The 27,003-nt window shown below is 40.9% G+C and overlaps 3 protein-coding genes across 4 annotated transcripts; 2 read left to right on the top strand and 1 right to left on the bottom strand.

The window, feature by feature from the left end:
- The first annotated feature begins 734 nt into the window (after positions 1-734).
- LOC139337470 (von Willebrand factor A domain-containing protein 7-like) lies at positions 735-11,898 on the top strand. The gene is made up of 18 exons (XM_070972063.1): positions 735-917; positions 1,558-1,694; positions 1,806-1,950; positions 2,162-2,255; positions 2,444-2,572; positions 4,339-4,525; positions 4,611-4,780; positions 5,041-5,153; positions 5,253-5,369; positions 5,463-5,636; positions 5,766-5,898; positions 6,025-6,177; positions 6,485-6,577; positions 9,439-9,710; positions 9,815-9,948; positions 11,006-11,165; positions 11,338-11,634; positions 11,815-11,898. The coding sequence occupies exons 1-18, from the start codon at positions 735-737 to the stop codon at positions 11,896-11,898; spliced, it is 2,775 nt and encodes a 924-aa protein (XP_070828164.1).
- Positions 11,899-12,135: 237 nt separating this feature from the next.
- LOC139339067 (uncharacterized) lies at positions 12,136-20,992 on the bottom strand. Its single transcript, XM_070974509.1, has 5 exons — positions 20,576-20,992; positions 19,372-19,547; positions 19,215-19,269; positions 16,290-19,045; positions 12,136-15,866 (listed from the first exon to the last, which is right to left on the bottom strand). Exons 1-5 carry the CDS (start codon positions 20,844-20,846, stop codon positions 14,037-14,039), a joined length of 5,088 nt encoding a protein of 1,695 aa, XP_070830610.1. The 5' UTR covers positions 20,847-20,992; the 3' UTR covers positions 12,136-14,036.
- A 223-nt stretch (positions 20,993-21,215) lies between these two features.
- On the top strand, positions 21,216-25,953 carry LOC139339093 (zinc finger and SCAN domain-containing protein 2). 2 transcript variants are annotated; one of them, XM_070974560.1, is made up of 4 exons: positions 21,216-22,013; positions 23,849-23,967; positions 24,231-24,339; positions 24,455-25,953. In XM_070974560.1, exons 1-4 carry the CDS (start codon positions 21,749-21,751, stop codon positions 25,600-25,602), a joined length of 1,641 nt encoding a protein of 546 aa, XP_070830661.1. In that variant the 5' UTR covers positions 21,216-21,748; the 3' UTR covers positions 25,603-25,953. The 2 variants fall into 2 exon arrangements, with proteins under 2 accessions (XP_070830661.1, XP_070830653.1); XM_070974552.1 differs by having other exon boundaries at positions 21,228-22,013; positions 24,449-25,953.
- Positions 25,954-27,003: the final 1,050 nt, after the last annotated feature.

The raw sequence follows: 27,003 nt of genomic DNA on the forward strand, positions 1-27,003 counted from the left end.
AATTAACATTTTCAAAACTTTTTCATAATGTTGAAAAGATCATTAGTAAATATATTCTATTTTAATGTGTAGAATGTAGAATAATTGTGATCTTTTTACAAATGAATGAGTGTTAAAAGATGTCTTCTTTTTCCAGTTATAGTTTTCCAATAAATTTCAGCAATTTCCAATGTTGTAAACTATTATTTATACATTTACTTTATTGTATATAGGTTATATATTCATATTTAAAATATTTTTAGAGAACTTCTTTTCTTTTCCACCTTATTTAATGTTTTATTTGACAAAATACATCAGATTGTTGTAATCACATTTGACACAATCACAGAGAAATCAGTGTGAGCAGCAAATGAAGGACAAAGCAAAAAGTGCAATAATTCTTTTACTGGGGAGTGGCCCATGAGAACATCAAATGTGTATTAGATGTGTGTCTTTGCCAGTGAACACCTCAGTACGTTCAGTACAGTGAGCAACTTGAAATTCTTACTCTCTGTGAAAAACACCAGGATAATTGAAAGAACGCCACAGACAATCAGAAAATCAGAACAACACATGGTGTTCGTAACATGTTGGTCTCTCTCACCTTTGCATAGTTATTCTGGATTTGGCTGATAAAAAATCTCATGAATGGCTCAGGATTTACAATCTCTGATTCAAATAAACTAATCTAAACTTCAACAAATTCTAATCTGATAACTATTACTTAAACATGTTTCTCTTCCTGTAGACTGATCATGACTTCAGTGCTGAGCGTAGCACTGCTGGGTTTGGCCCTATCAGGGCCCACCGTGGCCTTTGTTCCCATCGGGGGTGGGGCATCCACCCACATCAGCATTACAGGGACAGCTCTATTGCAAAAAGTGACAGAGACATGTCGGGCGGTGGCTGAGGCCGCTGGTCATGAGTTCAAACCCACGGTAGGATGGAGGATAAAAAATGTTCAAGACGGCACAAACATAGTCACACCCAGCATGCAGAAACACAATAATAATACTCACACATTCACCCTGATTTCAACACATCTGCATTTAAATTCAGCCTGGATATAAACATGAAACATAAAACACGAAAATCATCAATCTACTTTTGCATTGAAACAATATGGAAGCTTATGGTGAGGAAAGTAGTAGAGGATTATGGGAGTTTGAACTCTCCTGAGGAAGCAGAGTTTGGGCTTTTGCTTTTCATCAAAACAGATTTAATGGAGCTCAGGACTCACCCTGAGAACGAGTGTGTAACTCCAGATGATTTTACTGTTAAACTTGGAATCTGTGAGCTTCCAATCTGATGTTTAGAAAAACAGAATATTGATTAATTATCCTGGTCAATCCTGTCACATGCTGGGAGATTCAAGTAATTAATGAAGTTGATTGTGCTGTGCCGATTATGTGTACAATTACATAGAGCTCCTCTCAAATCAGAAAATGTAGATGAAAGACACTAATCATTCCTACGGCTGCGTGATGTTATGTTGTTGATAAGAGGTGGTCTGAGGTTTGCATGTTTCCGTAGTTCCAGTAACATGGAGTGGTAAGAGCCTTTGACCTCTGGCTACAGGGCTCGTCTCCTGAGGAGCTGGTGCAGGCCTGTCTGGGCCCCACAGCAACAGGAGAAGTGTCTGGTGCCAAATTTCACTCTGCTCTTCAACAAGTCTACAACCAGAATGGGCTGGTAGACCGTGACTTTGTTAACAGGTAGGAGAGGGTTCAAAACAATAACAAATCAAATCAAATAAAGAGACGGTGTGTGTTACTGAGCTTGAAGTATTTGCTTTAACATTTCCTACTTGTGAAAATATTTTTCAGTGCTCCACACCACTTCAGCTCAGAAGCCTTTCTGAAAGGACGTGCCCTAATCACGGAGGGCATGGTGGCCATTAAGGCTAACATTCGCAAGGAGAACTTCCAGGCTGCCAGGGAAACACTGGGCAGAGTCCTTCATACACTACAGGTGAGAGACCCAATGAAACAGCTGGGCAGAGATGAGGAGGCATATGCTGAATGAAAGAATGAAAAGGTTGGAGGAGGCCGAATGAGCAGGAAATGAGATTGAAAGGAAGAAGGGCTGGAAAGTTCACTTTATCTTGTGTACTGAATGTGAAATCATATCTGTCTGTATGCATAAAAGTTCATTGAATGCGTGTGTTTCCATTCACTGTCAGGACTTCTACAGCCACAGTAACTGGGTGGAGCTGGGATACACAGAGCCATACATTAACCTCATACGCCCAGAACTTCCACTGGACAACCTGGCAGGTGTGTCTGTGTTATTGCTAGTACTTGTTTGTGATTGGTAGATGTGCAATCATTTTCAGATATAACCTCCGACATAGCACCCCTATCACTGTTCTAACATCTACCATACAACAGAAGTCAGCCTAATGGAACAAAGTGATGTTTACTAGCTTTGGTTTGGAGTTCAGCGTCTTTAACTCATTGTGTAGATGCCGACGCTGCCACCTGCAGCGACTGTGCCAGTGGAACATGCCCCAATTCCATCCTCTCCAACATCCTAAATGAGAAGAAACTCACATCAGGCTACATAGGAATCTTCTCAGCAGCCAAGCCTAAAGGTAAGCCATCAGTGACAATCATATCTCCAGAACATATTCAAGTATGTATGGGCCACATTCATTCACAGTCACAAGGTGCAGGACTGGCTGAGAGGCCAGTTGCTACCACTGGAGCCTGTGCATTGTCTTTAAAATGCCCTCACAGAGGAAATGAACTTCCACAGCTAGTCAAGATATGTAAACATTTATATAGTATGAGACCATTATGACTTAGATACATGACTTGACAAACACATGATGATAAAATCAGCTGCATATCTGGCTCAAAGGATATTGATGCAAAATTCAAATTCCTGTGGTTGATAATTCTTCTGCCCTCTGGAATCATCCCAATCACCTTTGCTCATGATTGGCTACATCCAAACAGCCTGATCAACTGTTGGTTATTATCGCACCTCCACTGTCATGAGTAACAATTGACCAGCTCCCACTGTTATTACCCCTCACAACAATTAGGAGATATGTTCTCATATGCTCCACAAAATGAGTTGTGTTGACACACTGCATAGGCAACGAAGTCACGATCTGAAATGTGACGAATGTCAAAACTGCTGATCATTATCACAGGACCTTGCGAAAAGTCCCAGTTTGTGAAAATTGCCTTGATTCCATCAATTCCTGCTTGCCCCAAATCCCAACTGATAAAGTTAGTGCTTTTGAATATCTGATCCCTGTCTAAGAGTTTTTATACTAATGATATTATCTCTCATATCCTTATTTTTCTATTTTTCTCTAATTTTGGCTTTCCTCAACTGCTTCTGCCATACTATCAGAATTATCTCCTCCAAATGATAGTTTCCTGTACTCATACAGACGAGATAAAAAAGGGAGAGGAGTTGCCAGTATCTTTACTTGCTCCAAATGTAGTTTTGGAGACTTTTTAAGCTTCTAACATTTGTCTGTTATTTAATTAAAGCGGGGCTAAGAGGCACTGGAGCAAAAGTAAATTACATGTCCACTGAGACATCTAAAGTTTCACATGACAATTTACAGTAATGCTGTCAGAAAAAAAGACAAGTCTATTTCTCAATGGTCGTTTCTGACACAAACACAAAGTCCTCTTCTCCGAAATCAATCCCTCTGAATCCATCTCTGGCTTTCAGTTTAAGCGATCAAGTCTCAGCTTTCAAATGTCAGGAATTTGCTTTATTGCTTAAATAAAAAATAGAAACCATTAGATCCAGTAGAAGTCCAATCTGGACATTAGACACCTTGCTAATTACAGGCCTATCTCAAATCGTCCTTTTATCAATCAACTTCTTGAGAAGACTGTATTTGATCAACAACATGATCTTAGAACAGCTGACTCTGAATTTAAAACAAAAATAAAGGCTTAATTTTTTTCATTTGTCTTTTAATGGTGGTTAACTTTGCTTATATCATTGTTAAGGTTTTATTGTATTCTGATCAAACTGTTTTTATTGTTATTTTTGTTACTTTTTCATCTGATCTTGTTTTGTCATCTTTGCATGAAAGGTGCTGTATAAAGTTATTCTAATAATGAAAATTTTGATATTAATTTTTTTTGTTCTCAAGATTAGAAGATCAGTGCCAATGAAAAAGTATTCAAATCCAGGTGCAATGCTCATATGCGTATTTGAAAACATGATTATTCTACCTGGGGTACAAGACAAACATGATCAGTTCTGCAAGGTAATTCAGTCGACCCAGAAAAGCACACTTGGGTACATATTAGGCACAAGTCCACTTTCAGTAATTATTTGAACCAAGTCCCAGTTTGACATGTCCCTTCTGTGCTGCACCAGGTAAATGCAGCCATGGGGGTGCAGCTGACTTGAGTAGCACAGTAGATCCTCGCGGAGGCATAAGCAAAGACGAGCGTCGCCCAGACAACATGGCTCTCCACGATGCTGCTGTGAGGGCAGCCACAACTGCCAGCCTGCAGCTGCTGGATGACATCCGTTTAGCTGCCGGGAACAATGCCTTTCTGAGGTATGTCATTCAGATATGAAAAATGTGAAAACGCGATTTGATTTACCTGACCTTGCAATGCTCACTCTTGCTTTCTTTTTCACAGAATGTTGGGGATTGCCCGCTCCTCTGTGGTGTGCTTTGTTATTGACACCACTGGCAGCATGTCAGATGACATTGATGAAGCCAGGGCGGTTGTTTACAAAATCATTGACAGCAAAAAAGGGACGCAGGATGAGCCATCCGAGTACATTCTGGTGCCCTTCAATGACCCCGGTATGAACCTTGTTGTTAATGTTTAGGAAACCTTTAGTGCTGTTAGACCCCTGGTGTGTAATAATGCCATTGACTGTTATATACAGTATAGTCGAATACTAGTTACAGTACACGTGAGTGTATGATCTCATGTAAAATAGATTTAGTGTGGTGAAAGCATTAAATCACAGTGGTTCTGTGAGATGAAAAGTGATTTACAGAGAGGTACATTTAGTTCATAATATGTGACACCAAGCCCCTTCTCTGTGCTTTATGTGTAGATTTTGGACCGATGATCAGGACAACAGACCCTGATAAGATGAAAAGAGAAATCTCTAAACTCACAGCGACAGGAGGTGGTGATGCCCCTGAGATGTGCCTGTCAGGACTTCAGGTGCTAAAACTATGATGTGTTGTGGATATTTTTATGGTTCCCTTAAAGATTGTAGCGATCCAGAATTAACTGATTCAGTTCATTATTTCATTCCTCCAGTTGGCTCTCACTGGTGCCCCTGCCTCCTCCCACATTTATGTTTTCACTGATGCTACAGCCAAAGACATTGCCCTCAAGGACACGATTGTTGCTCTCATCAGGAGCACCGGGTCAACGGTAAATACTGACCGACACCAGTGCCCAGCTTATTTAAGTGAAGTCATCTTGAAAGGCTGGGGGTATAATCTCCACATTAAATGATTTCCACAGGTGTCATTCTTCATGACTGGGATCTTTAGTAGGCGTCGCCGGTCCCTCAGAGCTTCTTCCTTTGAAGACTACAAGGACCTGGCTTTGGCCTCTGGAGGCCAGGCCATCCAGGTGTCTAAGAAACAGTTGCCTGAGGCCACAGATGTCATCCTTGACACGTCCACTTCAGCTCTAGTAAGACTATGCAGTTCTAATAGCACATTCTGTACTATCTGAACCATGTACCAGGCCTTTCGTGGTTGGACCAGTTTCATTAACAAAGACGTAAATAATCCATTTTGCTCCTCTTGTCGGCCCAATCAGGTGACAGTTCTTCAGCGTGCAAGGAATGTTGGGAAGCAGGAGATATTCCCCTTCATATTAGATGAATCTCTGAAAAATATCACTATCTACATCACAGGAAAATCCATTACTTTCACACTGATTAACCCTGCAGGTGAGACATTGTTCCACCGGTTCAAGTCGATGTAAATGTTTGTGACTTGTTAAGTGTCCCCTTTTCTTGCAGAGAATGCCATTTGATACATATTTATGACTAATGACGCATGCTACCAAAATCCAGGCGTGAGCCAGAGTCACAGCGAGACCAGTGGTAAACTGGGGACCATACAGACAGTGGGCAACCTGATAAGGATTCATCTCAATGCTGACAAGCAGACAGGAACTTGGAAGATAGACATAAAGTCCAACCAACCGTACACACTTAAAATCACAGGTTAGAAATTTTTGAAATTGTGTCTTTTTGCATATACACTTAATTTGCAGCTTAAAGAAGTAGTTCAACTTGCATATTCACTTTCTTGCTTACAGTTAGATGAGAGGCTCAATATCACTCTCATGTCCATCTGGTAAATATAAGGCTACATCTAGCAGCTGGTTAGCATTGCATAGCCAGGCTTTCTTCAGTGGTAGTCACTGTGAGGTAGCAAGAAACCCAGCGAAGACCAGTAAACCATGTAAATTAATTCTGTAACTATTGTCCAAGGAATGTGTATATGTATTAATTTCAACTGTGTTTCCAGGCCAGAGTACAATTACCTTTATCTATGACTTTGTGGAAAGCTTCGCGGGACCTCATCCAGGTTATGCAATTCTCAGTGGGCGTCCAAATGCAGGTACAGTAAATCACTAAAGCAATTTTTACTGTGTGTGTGTGGGGGGTGTGTGTGTGTGGGGGGGTGGGGGTGGGGGGTGTGTGTGGGGAGGGGGGGTGGCATGGTTTGGCACAGGCCACAGGTGACAGTCTACGTGACTTACTTATTTAGCTGTTGCTTATCTCCAGTGGTAAAATTAAATGACTCATGATTCCACATCCAACATCATAAACTGTTTTTCATTAACCTAGCTCAGCTCACAACACCTTGCACTTGATTACATTTAAATTCTCAATCATTCTTGTTCCTATGATTTCATTACATTTCTTGGTTATAATAACAGCAATTTAAATATCAATCATTGTTAGAACTTATAATAAAAGCTCATGTTTATTACGTTACCATACTGGGACTGGGTCCTTTTACTCACAGTTCTTATGAGTGAATCTCATCCTCGTCGACATATCCTTCAAGGGTTATGCTCAGTTACTGAACACATATATCACAGTCACCTCTGTGAAGACTGGAACTCCTTCTCTTTGGTGAGGCATTTGATGGTAGCAAAGATGATGATGATGCTACTCGCAGGTGGTTTTCCAGGTTTGGGCCAGTCAGTCTTGAGCAGAACTGAGTCACTTTTGAAAAGAACTGCTGGGCTGTTGCTTTGCAGCTCATTGCTTTCATGCTGTAAGTTGTCAGGTACATAAGCTGGTTCCACCATAACAGCATAGCAAATATGTTCAGTTCCTTTTGTTTTCTTTTCATGTCCTGAAACTTCTTACCACATGGCTGAAGGAGTTTTCACACTCAGCAGCATATTCAGATGTCATAACATGCAGAGTAGGAAAATGCAGTGTTTCCTCTTTCCAACTGCACTAGCAACAGCTTTAATTCCACTTCAAATGATTTCACATTTGAAAGCAGAGAGCTGAGAAGCTGCTGGAGCTTGAGATTCAGCTCTGAGTGGTACTTAGTTATGTCCAACATAATTGACCTCTCCAACTCTTGGAAGTAACCAAGAGAAAATTAAAATTTAACAGACACAAATGATTAAGTTCTTGTTTCATAATTGTCTAGCTCAGGCAGACAGAGAGATAAAATTTTAAGCTGTCATGATTAATATTTTCATATGAACTATGGACCCCATGATTACTTGTATGTAAAGGTATGTAAAATACACTGATAAACCAACTGTACTTTGTCCATTACCAAACAGCAGACAGAGAAGGCTGGTGAACATATCAGAGCATTTAGCAAGCTAAGAACTGGATGGACTTTGGCCATGTGTTCATAGTCATATTTCTGGAATGTTGCTCCATGTCTGCTGGCTGTGTAACGTAGCAAATGCTTGTTAAAAAGTTTGCTATAACACCTTTTGAATATGATCATATGTCAGTGATGTAATTGCCACCTGTTTCCACTGCAATTGGCTAAAAATATTAGTTAATTAACTTTACTGTAAGTTTAAGAATCATACTAAAATGTTAGCATCCAGAACTAGTTCACATTTTGTAAATGCAAATATATGCCTCAAAGCCATTTTTTCTCTGGCCCAAAAGACCTCCTGGGAAGTAAACAAAAATAATCAATATTTAATAGCGCTGTCAATCGATTAATATATTTAATCACGATTAATCTCATGAATGTCATAGTTAACTCGCAATTAATTGCAAATTAATCGCACCTTTAAAACTATTCTAAATGTTCCATTATCATTTTAATACTCTTATCAACATGGAAAAGTGGATAGGCTTGCTTTGTCCAAATGTTTTTAATTGAAAACAACAACATGTAGTGTTATATTTCACACTAACATTCTCACTTTGAGCAGTCATTCACATTTGAATCAAATCTCACAATTTAACACTGTCAATAAACAGATGACAAAAAAATAAATACTTTGTTACAAAAAAAGCCCTTCAACAACCCTTTCTAAGGGATCAACACAGGGTGATACAAGATAAAGTTACAAAGTGCACATCATTGTAAACTAGGACTCAGGCTATAGTGCAGTTAAACCATGGCTTAAACTTTCCTTTCTTAAGTTTCCTTGGAACATACTAGCAGTCAGACTATGGTGCTCTTCTATTTATTCACCAGAGGCTTATCAACCCATCCTCTTATTTCTCTCCAGAAAGAATGAACATTACTTGGCTATGGCTGCAGTAAGCTTGTTCTTAGTTGCAGTATCCATACGCCTCTGTTGAAAGCCATCCATTGTCGCCTGGTTTTGACAAGGAGGCGGCGGAGAATTCGCATTCACCGTGTGTTTGGCCATCAAGTGGTATTTCAGACTGGATGTGCTACGGTGATAACTCAGTTCACACCAACAATACACACAGATAACTTTGGTCTTGTCAGTCCACCCATCTGGCAGCTTTTTGAAACTAAGCTTTCCATTCAGAATCTTGTTCGCATCCATTTCGGCATTTCGCGCTTGACATCCACACAAACCGGTAGCCTACTCTTTTACAGCTAGCAAGCAGGCGAGACCAAACACATGCGTGGGGCTTGCCTATTGTTTTGTTTGCGGTTTACAATCGTATCCTGTAGTTTTTCTTACGTTACTAGCAGTGGCCACAGCTTATAAAAAACTACAAGTTCACTCGGTCACAAAGAGCGTTAATCTTACGATAAAATAAATGACACCGTTAAAATTGATTTTCGTTAATAAAGCGATATTTTTGACAGCCCTAGTATTTAATTGTATGGCCCAATTAAGCACTTTTGCTCATGGTAAGGTTGAGCAAATCAAGCACCCCTCCACCACGTATTCCAAAAACTACCCAGTGTTTACTGTTTAATCAATAACTTTTTGCCATGAAAATAAATTTTCTTCTTCCCCTACCTTGCTTCCCCATTTCTCTCTACTGGAAACCCAGGTCAGCCAGCCACCATGATGCTCTCAGTGCTTGGTAGGAGAGGTCCGTCTTCCGTAGCTGTTGGAGATGTTGGCCTGGTATCTGTATCTGGTCCTGAGACTTTTAGCAACAGCACAAAAACTGACATGGGCAATGGAGACATCTTGGTGACTGTTGATGCAGTCCCTGAGGGGGAGTTTGTAGTCATTCTGACAGGAACTGACAAAGTGTCAAACAGCAACTTTCAGAGGCAATCTACCACCCAGATGTCTGTCTCCAAAGTGATAATCCAGGTTTGTCTCTTCTTCTTCTTTTCTTCACATCCTGTGTACCCATTCAGATATTGTTTTTCTACACCTGCTTTGTTCCCTTCTTTGTCTTTTCCATTTCCCTCTAGGCCGTGGTAGACAGCAGTTTGGAGCCAGGAAAAGCCTTCAAGCTCCCCTTCAGTGTCATGACCCAGGGTTCTGGTGGTCAATATTCCATTGATGCCAGAAATGACAAAGACTTTCCCATGTCCTACCCAAGCGAGTAAGGAAAAGCAGCTGCAAATATTTCCTTTGTTAAATATCCTTATCCATACTGATACATCTCCAAAAAAACACCTTATTCCCACTGACTGAAGCTTTGGGCAAAGATACATCTGGGTGGAGTAACATGCAATGCCACACACCTGTTAAAAGTTAGGGTCAGGCTTAAGGTGCCAGTATGCAACTATATAACTTCTTGGACAATCAAATAACTTCAGAAACCCCCTTCCCTCACAACTTTCAGATGTCAGATTGACGGGGTCGGCTCAACCTTATTGTGTAACTTTTGGACATTGAACATCTGGCATTCACACCCACTTCATGCCATGATTAGTCAGCTGTGTGGATGTGAGAAAGCTAGGTTTTAACTGTGCTATGTTTTCTGACTGTCTGCCATTTTCCCCAAACATTATCATCTCCTCCCTCTCTAATGCTCTTTACACGACCTTTGAAAATGGCCATTCTGAAGAGCTGAACACACTTTTGCCTTCCAGCATTCACAGACCTGTTTGACATTACATCCTGTGTGTGTGTGTGTGTGTGTGTGTGTGTGTGTGTGTGTGTGTGTGTATATATATATGCACCAATGTACATATATACATACTGTACATTGGTACAGATGGTAATCGCAATGATGGTAATCGCAATGACTTCAGTGATCCTCCTGAGTCTTCCTGTTGCTTCACCTATCAAGTAAATATCTCACCATCTACTTGATGATACAAAAATGTGGTATACACATTCATCGTTCCCAGATGCTGATTCCACCATGATGTTGACATTTGTGGCTTTGAGTGAGGCTGGATGAATTTCTATGAATTTCGATACACATATTTCTGTACCCCAAAGAAGAGATTGTAATGACAGGCGATCCCTTTGTTTTATATCTAGCACCATCACAAATTTCATTTTGTCCAATACTTTGGTTCATGACTACAAAACTAATGCCGTTGGCATTGATGGTACTTTGTGTTTTCTTATGAGCAAATATCAGCATAGGTGATGAACAGTAACAGTTCCTATAATCATAAAATGTATTTTCTTACTTCTCCTGCCAGGCTCATCTTGACAGCTGGACAATATACTAATGCTAATTTGACTATTACACCACCTGCCAGCACACTGTCAGGCACTGATGTCACTCTGACTATGGATGTCAAGTCGCCCAGTGGTGTTGACTCCAATTACGCCGTTTTGAGATTCGCTGTTGTTACCAAGGTAACCAGACAAATTCTGGACTACACTGTTGAAAGGTGTGAAATAAATAATTCAGAAGTTTACAATCATTGCTATTATTGCTGAAGTTCTTCAGTAACCTACAGATCAAAATTGCCATTTGCTGTGATTCATGCCTACATTTCTCACTTTCATTTTCCTGCTCTCTGTCTAGATTACAGATTTTGTGCAGCCCTTGTGTGAAGTGGTTAGTGTGCTAGCTGATGATTGCCCTCGAGATATGTCTCAGTGTGGACTTTTCCAGTGGGAGCTCTCGGCCAACCTTACTGATGGAAACGGCACCGGGATAGAGAGTGTTTCCCTGTATCAGGGCAATGGAACACTCTCATACACCTCTTTGACTGCTCCTGTCATTCAGGCAAAATACACAGGCTCCTGCTGCTCACAGGTCATTGAGTTGGTAGCTGTAGATAAAGTTGGCAATGTGGGCAAGTGCTATCATTCCATTGAGCCTCCTGCTGGCCCTTCTGCTAGCCCTTCTGCTGGCTCTTCTGCTGGTCCTTCTGCTAGCCCTTCTGCTGGCTCTTCTACTGGTCCTTCTGCTAGCCCTTCTGCTGGCTCTTCTACTGGTCCTTCTGCTAGCCCTTCTGCTGGCTCTTCTACTGGTCCTTCTGCTAGCCCTTCAACTGACCCTTCTGCTGGCCCTCCTGCTTTGACCCTCTCTCTGCCACTGTGGTTGTGCCTGCTGGTATCGACCTTTGTAACAAGGCTTTGAAGGGCTAAGTTTGGGTTGCTCAGATATCCTGCTTAAATAAAATGTGAGCACTGATTAAGCAATGGATGATGAATTTGAACTGAAGTTGTCAGATAAAACGACAATGATGGAAAAAAAAAATCATTCAGTTGAACTACACTGCTGAGAAGTTTTCTCAGTTTTCAACCCATTAAAATGCACAGTAACATGCCTGTAACATTTTTTTGTGAGGTGCTGGAACAGATCAGAGCATAAACTGAGCATGAAACAAGATATTTTCATTTTAAATCACAGTCAACATTAAAAAAAATACGAGTGTACAGTGATTTCTGTTCTATGGACACATTTTACATTTTTGTGTAATAAAAACATTCTTTGTCCAAAGTGTAACCAATGTGTTTTTTTTCCTTTGAAAAAGCAAAATAAAGAATGTAAATTGTATAAACAATTCAAACCAAAACCATTTACAGTTACAAAACAATTCTTTCAATCATTTTTCAGACATCAATGTATCTTCCAAAGTTACACTGTAGAAACTGGAAACATATATTTGCTTTTCAGTTCTGCTGTGAAAACACTTAAAAATAATTAAAATTTTTCAAGTGCCATCACAACAGCAAGAAATTGTTACATCTACTGACAATATTTTAAAATTGTGGGCTAACTGTGATAAACCAATGGAAAAAAATGGATGACAGTAAAAAATGTGAGAGCTCTAATATGCAGATGTTTACAATAAAGCCGCTTTCCAACATCGATGTTTGATGTACATCACAAAGGCTACTTGAGGTTAACCACAGCATTTTTCGACATCATTACTACAAATCTACATCTCGTGGCAGTTGGTTCTGGTGTGTTCTCACAAATGTTTTGAAGGAATTAAGTTAATACTCTTTGGATTTAACATCCAAAGAAGACGATATGCCAATTTTCCACATGTACATCCTTAGCAACCAACCTGAGTTTGTCAGAAATCGTCATCATTTAAATCTCCACTTTTTTCTACCAAGTGAAAAGCATGCCGTGCCCTTAAAAAATGGTTTTAAGAGATTACTTAGACATTTGGTGAATTAGTTTGTGTGTTACTTGCTGAGTAACCATTCTCATAGTTGTGCATTCAATAAGGAGCCTGGAGACGATTAGAATAACTCAGCATATAGCCTGAGAGCGGGTGAAACAGCTAGCTGGCTCTGTTCAAAGCTCCAAAATGCAACTATGAGCACCTCTAATTATTACAAACTTAATTATTATGAATTTCATTTCTTTAATCTATAAACTTAGAAATCAAAATTTACATTTTTATAACTTAGATATTGCTTTAGAAGTGCATCTTCTGGTCTTTAAAGTGTGCAAATTGCCTCCTTGCTTCAGCTCCATACATAACACAGACATGACATTGGTGATCTTCTTGTTTCTGACTTAATCATGTCTTTTTACAAGATCTACATACCTATACATTACAAAATAAATAATGTACTATACTGTAAAATTGAATTATTTGCAGGTTTCAGCTCGAGATACATTTCATTATCAATCAAAGTGACACTGTGTGCAGAGTTTCCAATGATGCCAGTTCACGTGTCCTGGAAGTTTTAAATGTCCCAGACAAACGGGAGAAATACGTATCACATATTATATGTTTATGGCCAAAGCCATCAGACTGCGTTTACAGAGCGTCAAACTCTATCATCATGAAACACACTTCAAACTCAGCAGAAACAAAATAAAACTCACCAAAACCTTCTCGTTTTTTCTTTCACCGTTCCAACAATCATCGCCAACTCTGGTTTGGTTGCAAATGGAAATGGCTGGAAATAATAACCAAATCAAAAGAGGGCAGATATTGGCAAGTAATTACAGAAAGTCCAGTTTTGTGACTTTCTGTCCTTCACACTGTGAATATTAATTTACACAAATGAACTGCCTAGATTTTTTAAATTTCCAATATTTGAATTTAGAAAATTCATTGACATTGCTTGTAAGAAAAGTATTATCTACAATGTTGAACTGAATTTCCTTTACAAATACTTTACCGTAAAGAAATACCAGACAGACCCCTTGCACACCAAAAATTCTCACATTGCAAGGCTTTGGATCTGTCATTGTAGAAAACATTACTTTTCTCAGTGGAACAGGGTGGTATCTTGGCTGTCCATCTCTTATTGGATTTTATGTACATTTTTAACATGCTTTTTCAGGTGGCCTGACTGTGTGAAGTTCTTGGGGCAGTATGGACAGGAATGTGGTTTCTCCCCTGTGTGGGTATACTTGTGCCTTTTCAGGTTATTAAAGTCTAAAAATCCTTTCCCACAGTATGGACACCAGTGTCTCTTTTCCCCATTATGCCACCTTAAATGCACATTTAGTTCTACCCTCCTTGCAAATTTTTTTTCACAGAGGTTGCAATGGAATGGTTTCTCTCCCGTGTGGACTCGTATGTGTGCCTCCACGTCTCGTTTTGTGAAGAATCCCTTGTCGCACATCTGACAGACAAAAGGTTTAATTCTGCTGTGCACCATCTGGAGGTGTTTGGTGAGGCAAAATCGGTAGACAAAGCCCTTACCACACTTCTGGCACATATGGATGCGACCATTGCGGTGCACCCGCCCATGCCGTTTAAGTCCCTTGGCGTCTGCAAAGCGCTTCCCACAAAGTGTGCATGAGAAAGGTCGCCGACCTTTGTGAAGACTAACATGGCTTTCCAAGGCAACACTGCTGCTGAGGACACGACCACACTCCCCACACTGGTTCTTGAGCAGACGCCTACCAATGACTGATAAAGGCTGTAATGGTGATACAACAGGTGGTGCTTTGACGGGTATAGGGTGAAGAGGAACACTCGGAGGGTAAACTACTGTACGATCCTGGGACACTGTCTCTTTCTTTACAGGAAAGTGCACTGACATCTTTCCCCCTGCTGGAAGTGTTTTACCGGTGGGCATTCTTGGAGGAGTCCACACAGCTTTAGCTGTACATTTTTTTACAGCCTTACAGCTAGCACTATTCTCTGCTAACTGGCTTGTTTTAGCTCCATCCATCAATTTTGATTGCTTGGCATTTTTCATTTTTGCTACTGTTGTGGCATCTGCTGCTTTAGATAACTTCTTAGCATTCACCACTCTAAGATTGCTTTCAGGACAAGTACCATCTTGAATTAATCTGGGTGAAGCAGATTTCTCAGCCTTTCTTGGACTGGCACCATCTTTGGTAACACTTTGGGAATATGTCTCACTCTTGGTGTTCTTAGTTCTAGCACCATCTGTAGTTGTACTACATTTCCTAGGACTGACTGCATTGGATTCTCTTTTATTTTGTTTAGTGCTGGAGCCGTCTTTAGTGAAGGTACACTTCCTGTGGTTGACAGAAGTTGATTCATTGGTGGATATTTTTGAGCTAGTACTGATTTTACTTAAACCAGATGTCCCAGGACTAACAGAGGTATATTTAGTCTTTTTAGGACTAGTATCATCTCTACTTGAACTAGTCCTCTTAGATGTCACAGAGATAGTTTTACTATTGTTAGGGCTATCACCATTTTTTGTATTTTTGGGGCTAGCACTATTTCTGGTTGAAATAGTTCTCCTAAGACGCACACAAGTTTTTTTCATCTTTTTAGAGGTTGCACTTTCTGTAGTTGAGCTAGACCTCCTAGGACTCACAGAAGCTGATACATTTTTAGCCACAGCAGTCCTCGAACTGACAGATGATTCATTAACAGTCATCTGGGGTTTAACACCATTTGTACATAGTCCAGATCTCCTAGGAATAATAGGAGTAGGGTCATTTTCTGATCTAGACTTCGTAGGGCTTACAGAGTGGGTCTCAGGTTCTGTGTGTGGTTCTGGATTTGCTTCACTTCTAGCTTGCAAGTGCATTTTGATGTGACTTTGAAGTTGGGCCATAAGGGATTTTTTCTGTAATCCTTTCTTGTCACTTGTGCTGGGCTCTGCACAAGAAGCTCTGGCATCTATAGAGTCACTCCAGGAGGCCTATAACAAAAAGGAAAGCAGATAAATAAATTTAGCAAAAAAATACATGCACAGCAATCACAATACCCTTTGTAGGAGTTAAATATGAAAAAATAAACATTCATGTGCGCATGATGGGCATTCAGTGCTATTTACAAAATGTAATTGTACCTATATAATCTACAAATTTGATTTTGAAATTCAAGAATTTCTCACTCAGGTTCAAAAAAACACTAGATAACTTAAAATAGTGGTTAACCCCCTAGCTGCTGGGGTGTGCATTCCTATCACAAGGGTGACTTAAAAATAATACTGTCCCAACACTGGTTGATTATCCTTCCTTTAGGTGCCCACTACAGGCTCCCTGAATACATAGTAACCAGTGCAAATATGTTATCCCCACAACAATCATATTGCTTAACAGACTGAGGAGTATTGTATTACCTTTTTTGCATCTTGCTCAACAGGTGACACTGCCAGCTGGGCCAGGAACTGGGTTTTCAACATCTGTAAATGAGGATCTGAGGTGTCCTTGGAGGCGGAGGAGGTGAGATGTATGAGGGCAGGCGATTGTTTCTCTTCTATGGATGGGCCACTAGGTAATACACCATCTTGTGCTGCAATGCTGATTTCCTCATCCAAATTAGAAGTATGTTCAACAGCTGTACCAGATACAGCTGAAAGCTCAGTCATGTTGATGGCCACTGCAGATTTCTCAAAGACTGGCTGTGACAACTTGGATGGTGTAGATGGCTGAAAATACCCATTGTTAGGTGACTCTTCCATAGGGATGCAGTTTTCAGTGGTCAATGATGCCTCCTCTTGGATATCATCTGGCTCTTCTGACATTTGAGAGGTATTTACAGACACAGCAAAAGAGCCTTCTTTTAAACTGGAACAAATGTCAGTGGATAGCACAAGCGTCTCTGGTGGCTGTGTTGGTATGACAACACATGATTTTTTCAAAATGGACTGAGAGTCAGAAGATCCATTTGGAGGTTGTCTTGAGACAAAGACTGATTCTTTGGTTGATATTGGAAATGGGAGTCTGGTCAATCTGACCACGGCACACAGTTGCTGCTCAAACGTCGGTGGTACTGCTGGAGACCTGGAGGGTGGCACTAGCCCAACTGACATATTTAAACTGGAACAGGTTTCTGTATGAGCATTTTTTGTTTCAAAAACTGAGGCAGTTTGTTTGGGAGATTCAAAGTTGTCAGGTGTATTATCCACATTTTGAGGTGACTTTATTAGCACTTTACCTGAAGCTGTTTGTGTACCCACAGAAACACTTAACTCCTGTGATGAAGACATGAACTGCGGCGGTGACACCATAACAGGAGATGATTTGTTGGACTCTTGTTGGGCTGTCAGAACAATGGTCTGTAACTGATGTTTCCTGGATGCTACAGCTGACACCTGCCTTGGAATTGTATTTGTTTTTTGGGGGGGTAGAGGACTCTCTGACTGCAGGTCTACAGAGGTGGTGGTTGATGGTCTGACAACAGGAAGTGATTTGCTCGATGTAACATACAATGTTTTCTGAGAAACCGGGGAAGAGGAAGGTGCTCTGAGAGGTAAGCCTGCAGCTGTAGAGCCTGGAAGCACACTTTTATTTTGTGCAGCGTCTACTACTGATAAAACAGCAGGAAGCTGGTTTGTAGACTGTGCTGTAAGTTTATGAGGCATTAATGAGGATATTGATCTTGGCACAACAATTATTTTATGAGGTACTGTGTTACCCCGTCTACTGGGTGTTACCAATGTTATCAGAGGATAGGGACGGTGCCGATGAAATGACTGCACACTTCTTTGAACTGCAGCAGCTGGTGGGGGCACTGAAGATGTAGTTGTTTTGGATAAAAAGACCGTTTGCTGCTGTTTTTGTATGACAGCTTTCATGTCAGTCTCAGCTTCATTGGTTGGTGTGGTACCTGTAGTCTGAAGAGGGGCACTAAGTTCCTCTATTGTCGACTGTAATGTTGTGGATAGCTCTGTTATGGGTAGAGTACCTATAGCTTCATGAGTTTCAACAGGAAGCGGTGGCTCAGCTGGGACCTCGTCCACAGTTTGTAGGGCACCCATGTGGGGAACACACTGGGCCTGAGGAGGTGTTGCCATTATTTGTAGAGAGGATGTATTTTCTACCATTGACTGATTCATGGCTTCAACTAACAGCATTGCATCCTGAAGAGTTACAGAGGTGTTGCTGTCTTTGGACTGAACTGATGGCGCTTGTGGTGACTCAGCAGGTGTTTCAATTGCAGAGGAAATCTCAGTGGATGGAGTTTGAATAGTCCCTCCTTCCATAACCATGGAAAATTGTTGAGATTTGCGTGTTTTTTCCATTTCAGATGAACATCCTCTACTTAAAGATGCTATTGAAACTACCAGAGAACCAACCTCAGTGTTCTCCACACCTTCTAAAGCAATGTTTGGATCTTTAGGCTGAACTGGACACATTTGTGGAGACTCAGATGAAGTGATATGAACTATGTCAACTGCAGATGAGACCTCAATCTCTTCCACTCTTATTGTAGGGGATTTTTTCACTTCCTGCTCTGCTGGAATATCAGAAGATGATGACTTAAGTATTTCTTTCACTAGTTTCGGACGTTTTGCTTTCTTTGATTGCTGTCCTCTTCTACATTGTACTGACAAGTCAGGCTGGTAGCTACCAGCTTCTGCAACTTCATTTTTTAATTCATCACATGCTTGTCCGTTGTTGAGTGATTTGGTTTGTGCAAACTGTTCATGTGTAGATTGCGCATCTGCATTTTGTTGCTGCATAGTGTCAGTTTGTTCATTGACTAACAGTTCACTCTCTCTTTGACATTGTCGGGGGACCACTAATGGCTGCTCTTTTTCAGGGGGTTCATGAGGCTGAGCAACCACCAATTGGTGTTTTTCAGATGTCCTGAATTCTCCCTGTGAACCACTTTCTGATATCTCCTGACTGACTTCAGACTCTTCTTCAAGGTCATCTTTTATTGCAGAAAGTGGGATGACCACTGAATGCTCTAGTTCCGATGAGTGGCTCTGGGCTCCTTGTAAACCACTACATATTCCCAAAGAGGGCAGTTCCAGGGCCACTTGAGTCTCTTCATGTCTTTGAGACAAGGGTATTTCTCTAGTTGAACATACCCTGTTAATGAAAGGCCCTTGATTTTCAGTTCCACAGGCAGAGGCCCAAGGTGAATCTAGGCACAGAAGGGATAGAGATGCCAAGAGGAAACATAAGTAATAAAAAGGTGAACATTTTGAGATTTACACCTTACCAAACTGTGTATACTAAATGGCTATACTGAATGCTTAAAATAATTGCTCATTAGTTGAAATTTTCAGAAAAACTAAGTTTTAATTCCTCACCTGCTTTATCACTCAAGACTTGCCTGCAGACCATAGTGGACTCAACCTCTTCTTGCTTCAAAACAGATTGTAGAGAAGAATCATAGTCATACAGGGGGAAAATAAATGTGTTTGTGACAAAGACCAGGAGCCATATGTATAAAGGACACACACCCACCTCCTGTTTGACAAGTATAAATGCCATTTCAGCATTTCCCCCTCCATAGGTATAGTTGTGCTCCTGCAAAGCGTACTCCATCTCCTCATGACTGCATTGTTGCTTTTGGCTTTGCAATGATGAGTGTCTCAATGGTTGATCCTGCTCGACCAGCATTGTGCAGAAAGAAACAAGGTCTGTAAACACAAACACAAAATAACAGGACAACTGGTGATTTCTAAAGACTAAGGTGTTGAATCTGATAATATGAAAAAAGTTTTCATTCTAACTAATTAACTAACTAACTAACTAATTCCAACATGTGAATTTCCCCCACCGTGGGATAAATAAAGTCTATCTTATCTTATGAATGCCCAAATAATGTTTGGTCTGACTCCTGATTAAAACATTGAAAAAAAAAAAAAAAAAAGAGAGAGAGAGTGAATCATAGGGCTCAGGTGGCAAAGACCAGGAGCCATATGCATGAAGGATGCATACGTGCAACAAGAATCTTCAGCTGTTTTTGCTCACTTTTCCCTGCATTATTTGGCATGTTCGTGGTATTATACATGTTTTACAACTGTTTAGGTTTTGTGCTTCTAAGTTAAAAAGGTTTCCAACACACATCCTGTTTTTTAACTGTCTCAGTTCACCCCCCAGAAAGCAGTCTGTAAAATGTTTCATGCTTTCATGCTCCTATCATAAAGAGATTTTTAAATTTAAATAATTAAAATTATTATTTCCATTATCACATATTTCAATCCTATTTATAAGACTTTGTGATTTCACTCCCTGTGAACCCCAAAATCGACCTGACAGTGAATATAAGACGTACAATTAATTCAAGAAGTCAACATAATACTATATTTTCTTCGTGATCTTGTTAATAAATACTACTTATCATCGGTTTAGTACACTTTGTTGTTGTATTGAGCTCATGGTATGGTGTCCCTGCTAGTTAGGTCCATGCGCTTGAGAGGAGACTAAGCTAGGCTAAGCTAGTGCTAGCACAATATGGTTTCCCTCCTGTTTTGGATCCCACGCTTTAGAACAGACAAAGCTCGTCATAGCTAACGTGACTACTACATAAGCAGACAGGATCTTCTGTACGTATCACATACAACACGACTCCACGCATAATTTCGGTTCAAACTACACATAAACAGACGTTTATATATGTAAAGACTACAGAGCTGCTGCTGGGTAACTAGGCATCAGAACTCACCACACTGAACAGCTGTGTCACGTTTCTCAGAGCGGTCGCTTCGCCCAGGAAGAGGCTCACTCTCTCTGGTGTAAAAAGTCGGTTGGCTGCTCGCATTCTCAAATCGACTGCATCTTGTTTTGAGGTCTTCGTTCTCCTTCTTGATTCTGGATATTTCTGCCTTCAGCTCATCAACCATAGTTTCGAAAAGTTTCGTGGTCTCCGCGATAGCACTCTTGAGCATGCTATCCATGACAGAGGCGTACTTCGTCTGAAAATCATCCGCTGACATGTTGGTATGGTTAACCGTTCATCCAAGTTTCAATACGAATCTACTTTTGACACTATATTTACTGTAGCTTTACTAAAAACGAAGTATTTCGTGCTGAGCTACTTGTCCAACATGGCTTCTTGTCAGACAGACGCGATATCCGGTTTATGTGACGCACGTCACCTGAGAAGGGAGTTGAGCACACTATCTAGTGAGCCACTTAAATCCCAAAGTGTGTTTTCTGTATATGTACAATAAGTAAAGAAACAATAACATTGTGTTTGTGTGCGTAATTTATCGCCATACACTATTTTCTGTCCAAAAATCGTCATTCATTCGCAGACGTTAAGGCAGCTGAATCGACTAAGATTGTCCCAACTCACGACCTGTACTTTAAACCTCGGAAATGCGGTTGTTTACGGAATCAAGAGGAAATGCGACGCTCCACGGAAAACAATTTGTATCGTTACACTAAAGCTAAGCAGTCGAATTAGTTACTGATACTACCAAACCCATCTCGCACCAAACGTAAACTAAATGCATGTTTGATACGGCAATTTTATGTTTGCTGTAATAGCTTAGGACACAGTGGTCGGAATCTGTAACGTTAACTCTGAATCAAAACTAGTGCTGCAAGCTAGTAAGCTAACGCTGACATTACCTGGGACCTATTGTTTGTTTAACATCGGGTTTGGTGTGATGGAGGAAACCAAACGGTTAACGTGAACCAACTACGACCTGTTCAGCGCTGCCTACACTGAAAACCGTTGTTGAAGAAACTGGCATATCCAGTTTAGAGAAACCGACATTAGCTGTGGCCGATAAATGCCATTCTACCGAAAGTGCCAGTCGAAAGCTGCTTTCTCTTCGGTTTACTGAAAATAAAAAGAAACTCGCCAGAGTTACCACACGTTGTTGGCATAATGGCCGAAGCTATAGTAACGTTTCAGTCCCAACTTTCTGGTGTCATGGAAACGGTCTTCAAAGCTGCCATGTATGAGATCACTCGGCTGGTGGAGGACAGTTTTTTGGAGGAGGTAACACGGTGCAGGGAGCAGGTCGAATCGCTGAAGAGGCGACTGAAGTGGTCAGAGAGTCGACGTAAAGACAGGGAGGCAGACCGGAGGGGGAGATGTATTGACTGTGGAAGAGCTGGAGTGTCCAGTGAGGAGGAACCCAGAACCACAGGTCAGCCTGGAGACACTCATCTACCACCTCGAGTTCAGAAAAGTTGGGACGACGTGTAAAACTTAAAACTTGCCAATCCTTTCTCACATATACTCACTCGAGAACGGTACAGAGACAATACATTTAGTGTTTGATCTCATCAGCTTCATTGATTTTTGGAAATATATTCTGAATTTGATGCAGCAACATGTTGCAAGTTGGGACAGGAGCAACTCAAGTCTGGGAAAGTTGTGGAATGCTCCAAAAACACCTGTTTGGAACATTCCACAGGTAAACAGGTCAATTGGTAACAGGTGATAGTATCATGATTGGGTATGAAAGGGGCATCCTGGAAAGGCTCAGTCACTCACAAGCGAGGATGGAGAGAGGTTCACCACTTTGTGAACACATGATTGGATAAGGGAGACTACTACATGGACTCAGGAACACATTGGAAAACCGTTGTCAGTAAACACAGCTTATCTGCAAATGATTACATTCTGTTTTTATATTTACACAGTGCCCCAATCTTTGATTTCAGGGTTGCAAATTTGACCATTATAAATTCCCAATATTAATTGTGTTTCACAGGTGACTAATTGCGTGCCTGCTCACACTCGCTGATGTTTCATCTGTTGTTTCCCATATTTCCCCGGAAGTTATAGCGACAGGTGACCAAATGAAATGCACCTTTGCCTTGAATAAAATTACATATTTCTCTGCGTCTGAACATTGTTGGAAACATTTGGGCTTATGTAAGTACACAGCTTAACAATATATATCATATAAGTCTTTCATTTCAATGCAGAAATGTTATATATTGTATCTTTAAATCTGTTCCAATCAATATTTTAATATTAACAAAGAGTCAAATTTTGATTTGATTTTATATTGATATTCTGTATACTATGAAGGGATGGCTCATAGTGACAAACCCACAGATAATTACCACTGCTCTGCAGAGCATTTCACATCTTTCACTGTCACAGCAGGCAGGCAGGCAGCTGTTCAGAGAAAACACTCTCAAACTGACTGTATACTACCTGCCCAGCACCAAACTGACAGACAGATTAAGTTGATAATGAGCTGGTGAACATAGAGGAGTAGCTAGCAACTAAATAGATACTTTAGAGATATTAACCTCAGGAGTTTGTTGCAACCATAGCAGAACTAAAACAAGAGTGAATATTGAACTTACATTTATCATGTGACTCCAAATGAATGCTAATGCTGCTCCATGTCTGCTGGATGTGGAAATAGGCAAACGTTGTGTAAGCAAGTGTTTTCTTTACAGTTTGTTTCTGCTGCTCCCCAAGTGGCCAAATTCAGAAATGCTGCTTTAAACATGAATTTTTTGGCCACTTGAGAGCAGAGGCAGCTGTAAACCCAACACCGACATGTTTCTGGCAGCATTGTGAGTTAAATCGTTGCTCTCCTTTGATCCTTTTAGCTGTTTTTGGTCTCTGCCAGCTAATGTGTACAGGGAGTTTTTGGAACTTCATGCTGATTACAGCTGCCCTGCTGCAGCCAAAAATTACGCTCTGAGTGGTGGTGAACCAAAACAGTAAAGCTGCTGACCAGAAAACCAAAACAGTGAGCTGAAAGTCAGCATAAAGGTTTGAAGAGTAGTGGGGAGCTGCAGATAATTCTCTGTGGGCTGATTACCAAGAACGACACCTTCCACACTACACATTTGATCCATAAGAATGTTCATTCTAGCTGTTTTAAGTATCTCAAAGTGATGAAGTGACCCATCAGAGTCTGACCCATCTGAGCAACTCTAAAATTTTCAAATGCAAATGGAAGTAACCATGCTCTCAAAACCCCAGAAACATTTTCCCTGTCTTTTGTTACAGACAAAAGTCCTAAACAGGAGAGTGTGCTGCAAGAAGAGATAAATAGCTCCCAGGGTACTGATGGAGAGACACTTCGTCATGAAGCGGAAGACACCCACAGTGCCATGAAGGCACCACAGGTAAAGGACAGTCTATTATGCTGTTTGAGTTTCAGTAAATTAGGCTTAAATGTCAGTCAATGGCAATTTCATTGCTGTGCACAAATACAAGGAGTCAAGTAATCTCTGTTATATTTTTCAGTATTTTCTTTTTTGTGTAACTTTCACATGCTTTAGCATCAAGTCAGACCAGTCTGTTGATGTAATGCCATGCTTATGGTCTGTTTTGGGGTGAGTAGAGTTAAACATCCTGTATTTATGGTGTCTTGTGGCTTGTCTGCCAGTCTCCAGGTGTACAGAGTGAAAAGCTGGATGGACTGCTCAAGGAGGAAGCCCTTCAGGTCACTCCAGAAACTAATGAGTCCCAGGAGAGATGGGTAGTCAACATGGAGGGTAAGTGTCTTCATACATGCAGATAGATCCAGGAAAATTGTGTCATTGTAGTCCCTTTCACAATATATCCATACCTGTTTGAAAGCCTTTTCCTCCTCTCATTGGTCAGAAACAGGTGCATCAGGTCTGCCGGGGCCCAGTAAACGTGACCAGAAGATCCCAAAGTGCCACATGAACTGGGAAGTTGGCTTTGACCAGACACCCGAATCAGGCCAAGATGGGCACTCTGGTGATCCATCTGCACCACTTTTCCAAAGCAGGTATGGTATGGAAGACTTGGGTGGCTTTGACAAGACTGGCTACGGCAATATGATGGACATGGGCAATTTGGATGGGTTACAAGGATCACCATCCCACCTGGGTGAGGATCTGAGTTACATGGGGCACTATGAGGAGGATGTGGAAGCACCAGAAGGAGCTGAGCATCAAGCTTACCAAGCAGGTGCTCCACGAACTAGAAGGGGTGGGGCCAATTCACCTGCAGGCTCACCCTCAAAGACTAACATTGATGTAAGTGGGGAGTTCAGCTGTTTATTGATCAATGAAGAAGGGTATCTACAGGATCCGAGTATGTTGTACCCTGTGTCTGGTGAATCAGGCAGCAGGTTGAGCCTGCGCGGTCAGGGCATTCGCATTGACCCATCTTTAGACAGCACAGCAGATATGTATGGGCCATCAGATGCATACAGTGACACCTTAAACCTGGGGGAGAGGTTGCAGCAACAGGCCGGAGGGAGAGGAGGGAGGAGACACACCTGTAATCAGTGCTCCATGTCCTTCTCTGATTCAGCCTCACTAAAGGCCCATAAGCAGACACATAAAGGCAATGTACAGGTGCCACCATACTCCTGCACCCAGTGCGGAAAGACTTTTGCTCAAGCCTGTAATCTCAAAGTCCACCAGAGGATTCACTCAGGGCAGGGGCTCCACCTCTGCAGCCATTGCGGTAAAGGTTTCCCTTCTTTCTCTGACCTAAAGGCACACAAGTGTGGTCAAACGGGTGACAAACCTTACTGCTGCACTGTATGTGGGAACAAGTTCAGCCGTCTCTGGAATCTGAAGTTACACCGGAGAATTCACACACAGGAAAAACCTCACCAGTGCACCATGTGTGATAAGAGCTTCACACGGGCGGACATATTGAAGGTTCACCAGCGCACCCACACAGGGGAACGACCATACTGCTGCACTGTCTGTGGCCTCAGCTTCAAACGCCTGGATCATCTGAAATCACATCAACGCAAACACATGACAGATCTATAAAACCAGGGTTTCGGGACAGAGCGTCAGAGAATTTAAGGTTGTTTGTTATGTTAGATTTAAAAAAAGAATGATTATATTTATGAGCCATTTATCAGCCAAAGTTATGTTTCTTATAACTTTTCAATTCCAAGTCCATCAGTGTTCATTCAAAAACTTTTTGTTGGTGTGAAAAACATACATATGAAAGACATATGTCTTATCTGTACCCATCTACTGCTGCATATTTTATTCCTGAAACAATGATTCACTTTAGGTCAAATTGAAAAAGGCTGAGTAATGCTATTGATTCAAAACGAAACTTAAAAATGGGATCTGTAAATGTTTTCTGTAAATGAAAGAGTTGACACCAAAGCCCTGAGTTTTAATTTCTTTTCATCACAAGTTATTCTAACATTTACATTTTCTTCAATTACTGAACTCACTTGAAAATACTTTATTTTTGACCTTGGAACACCTTTATTAGAAAATTACGTTTGGTCATTAGACCTCATGACGTAATTATCATTTCTATTTTTTATTCAAGGTATAAGAACCCAACCCTTATTTTCCAATAAACTGTTACAGTACTCGCAATACACAGTGCTCTTGTGTATTTTCACAAGATTCATTTCATGATGAGTGTCCATTCTTGAATTAAAGTCTGTAATTAAATTCTTCTGTTTAGTGAATTCCATGTGACAAAAGGAAAAATAAAAGGCATTTTAAAGTGCATTTTTTAAGGAAACCCCCAGAATAAATCCAGCAGCCACTGGCACAATTATATTTGAACTCAGCTTAAATTCTTACGTTGAGTCTGCTAAAAGGAAAATCATAGGGGGCAAGATTTATTTTGCATTTGAGAAGAGGCAGAGAGGCCAACCCAGTGCTGATCCATGTTGTTTCAGATGAGGAGTGTCGTACCACATCAGGGTGGTATGATTAAGAGTTTGGTGAGCGTCGAGAGGAATCTTTCTGCATTTCTTTGAAAAATGACTAGTCGGGTTGATCAGAAACCCTTCTTGTGCTAGGAGAAGGATAGACGGTAGAGACGAGAGTGTAGTTTAGATTGAAGTCAGAGGCATCTTATCCAATTGGCCCTCATCTCAGAACAAAGAAAGGACACACGGCAAACCCATTTCGCTGAAAGAGGAAGATGGTAAAAAAAGGAACAGGAGCATTTCTGTGGTTAGAAACATGGGAATTCACTGTGGTAAAACTCATGAACCAATAAACATAAAAGTAATTAAGGATGTTTCAAAACATCCTTCAAAGTAACTTAATGTGATGTGTGTTGCCTCACAGCAAAGCTTTCCTTGGTTTGAACCTCTGTAGGACCAGCTGGGGTCTACTGTATATCTGTGGTATAAAACTTCCTTTCCCAGACACAAGTCTGACTCATCTGCACTTCTCTTTTGACTAGTG

Source organism: Chaetodon trifascialis, chromosome 2, assembly GCF_039877785.1.
Source record: "Chaetodon trifascialis isolate fChaTrf1 chromosome 2, fChaTrf1.hap1, whole genome shotgun sequence".
Lineage (NCBI taxonomy): Eukaryota > Metazoa > Chordata > Actinopteri > Chaetodontiformes > Chaetodontidae > Chaetodon > Chaetodon trifascialis.

Bases quoted from the DNA above. Each gene is read 5' to 3' on its own strand.
- LOC139337470 (XM_070972063.1), top strand. From the start codon at position 735: ATGACTTCAGTGCTGAGCGTAGCACTGCTGGGTTTGGCCCTATCAGGG. The intron at 5,154-5,252 runs GTGCTAAAACTA...TCATTCCTCCAG, and splicing joins TGTGCCTGTCAGGACTTCAG to TTGGCTCTCACTGGTGCCCC. The intron at 9,949-11,005 runs GTAAGGAAAAGC...TTCTCCTGCCAG, and splicing joins CCCATGTCCTACCCAAGCGA to GCTCATCTTGACAGCTGGAC.
- LOC139339067 (XM_070974509.1), bottom strand. From the start codon at position 20,846: ATGTCAGCGGATGATTTTCAGACGAAGTACGCCTCTGTCATGGATAGC. The intron at 19,548-20,575 runs GTGAGTTCTGAT...TTGTGTTTACAG, and splicing joins TGACACAGCTGTTCAGTGTG to ACCTTGTTTCTTTCTGCACA. The intron at 15,867-16,289 runs GTAATACAATAC...TTTTTGTTATAG, and splicing joins TTGAGCAAGATGCAAAAAAG to GCCTCCTGGAGTGACTCTAT.
- LOC139339093 (XM_070974552.1), top strand. From the start codon at position 21,749: ATGGCCGAAGCTATAGTAACGTTTCAGTCCCAACTTTCTGGTGTCATG. The intron at 22,014-23,848 runs GTCAGCCTGGAG...CTTTTGTTACAG, and splicing joins GGAGGAACCCAGAACCACAG to ACAAAAGTCCTAAACAGGAG. The intron at 23,968-24,230 runs GTAAAGGACAGT...CTTGTCTGCCAG, and splicing joins GTGCCATGAAGGCACCACAG to TCTCCAGGTGTACAGAGTGA.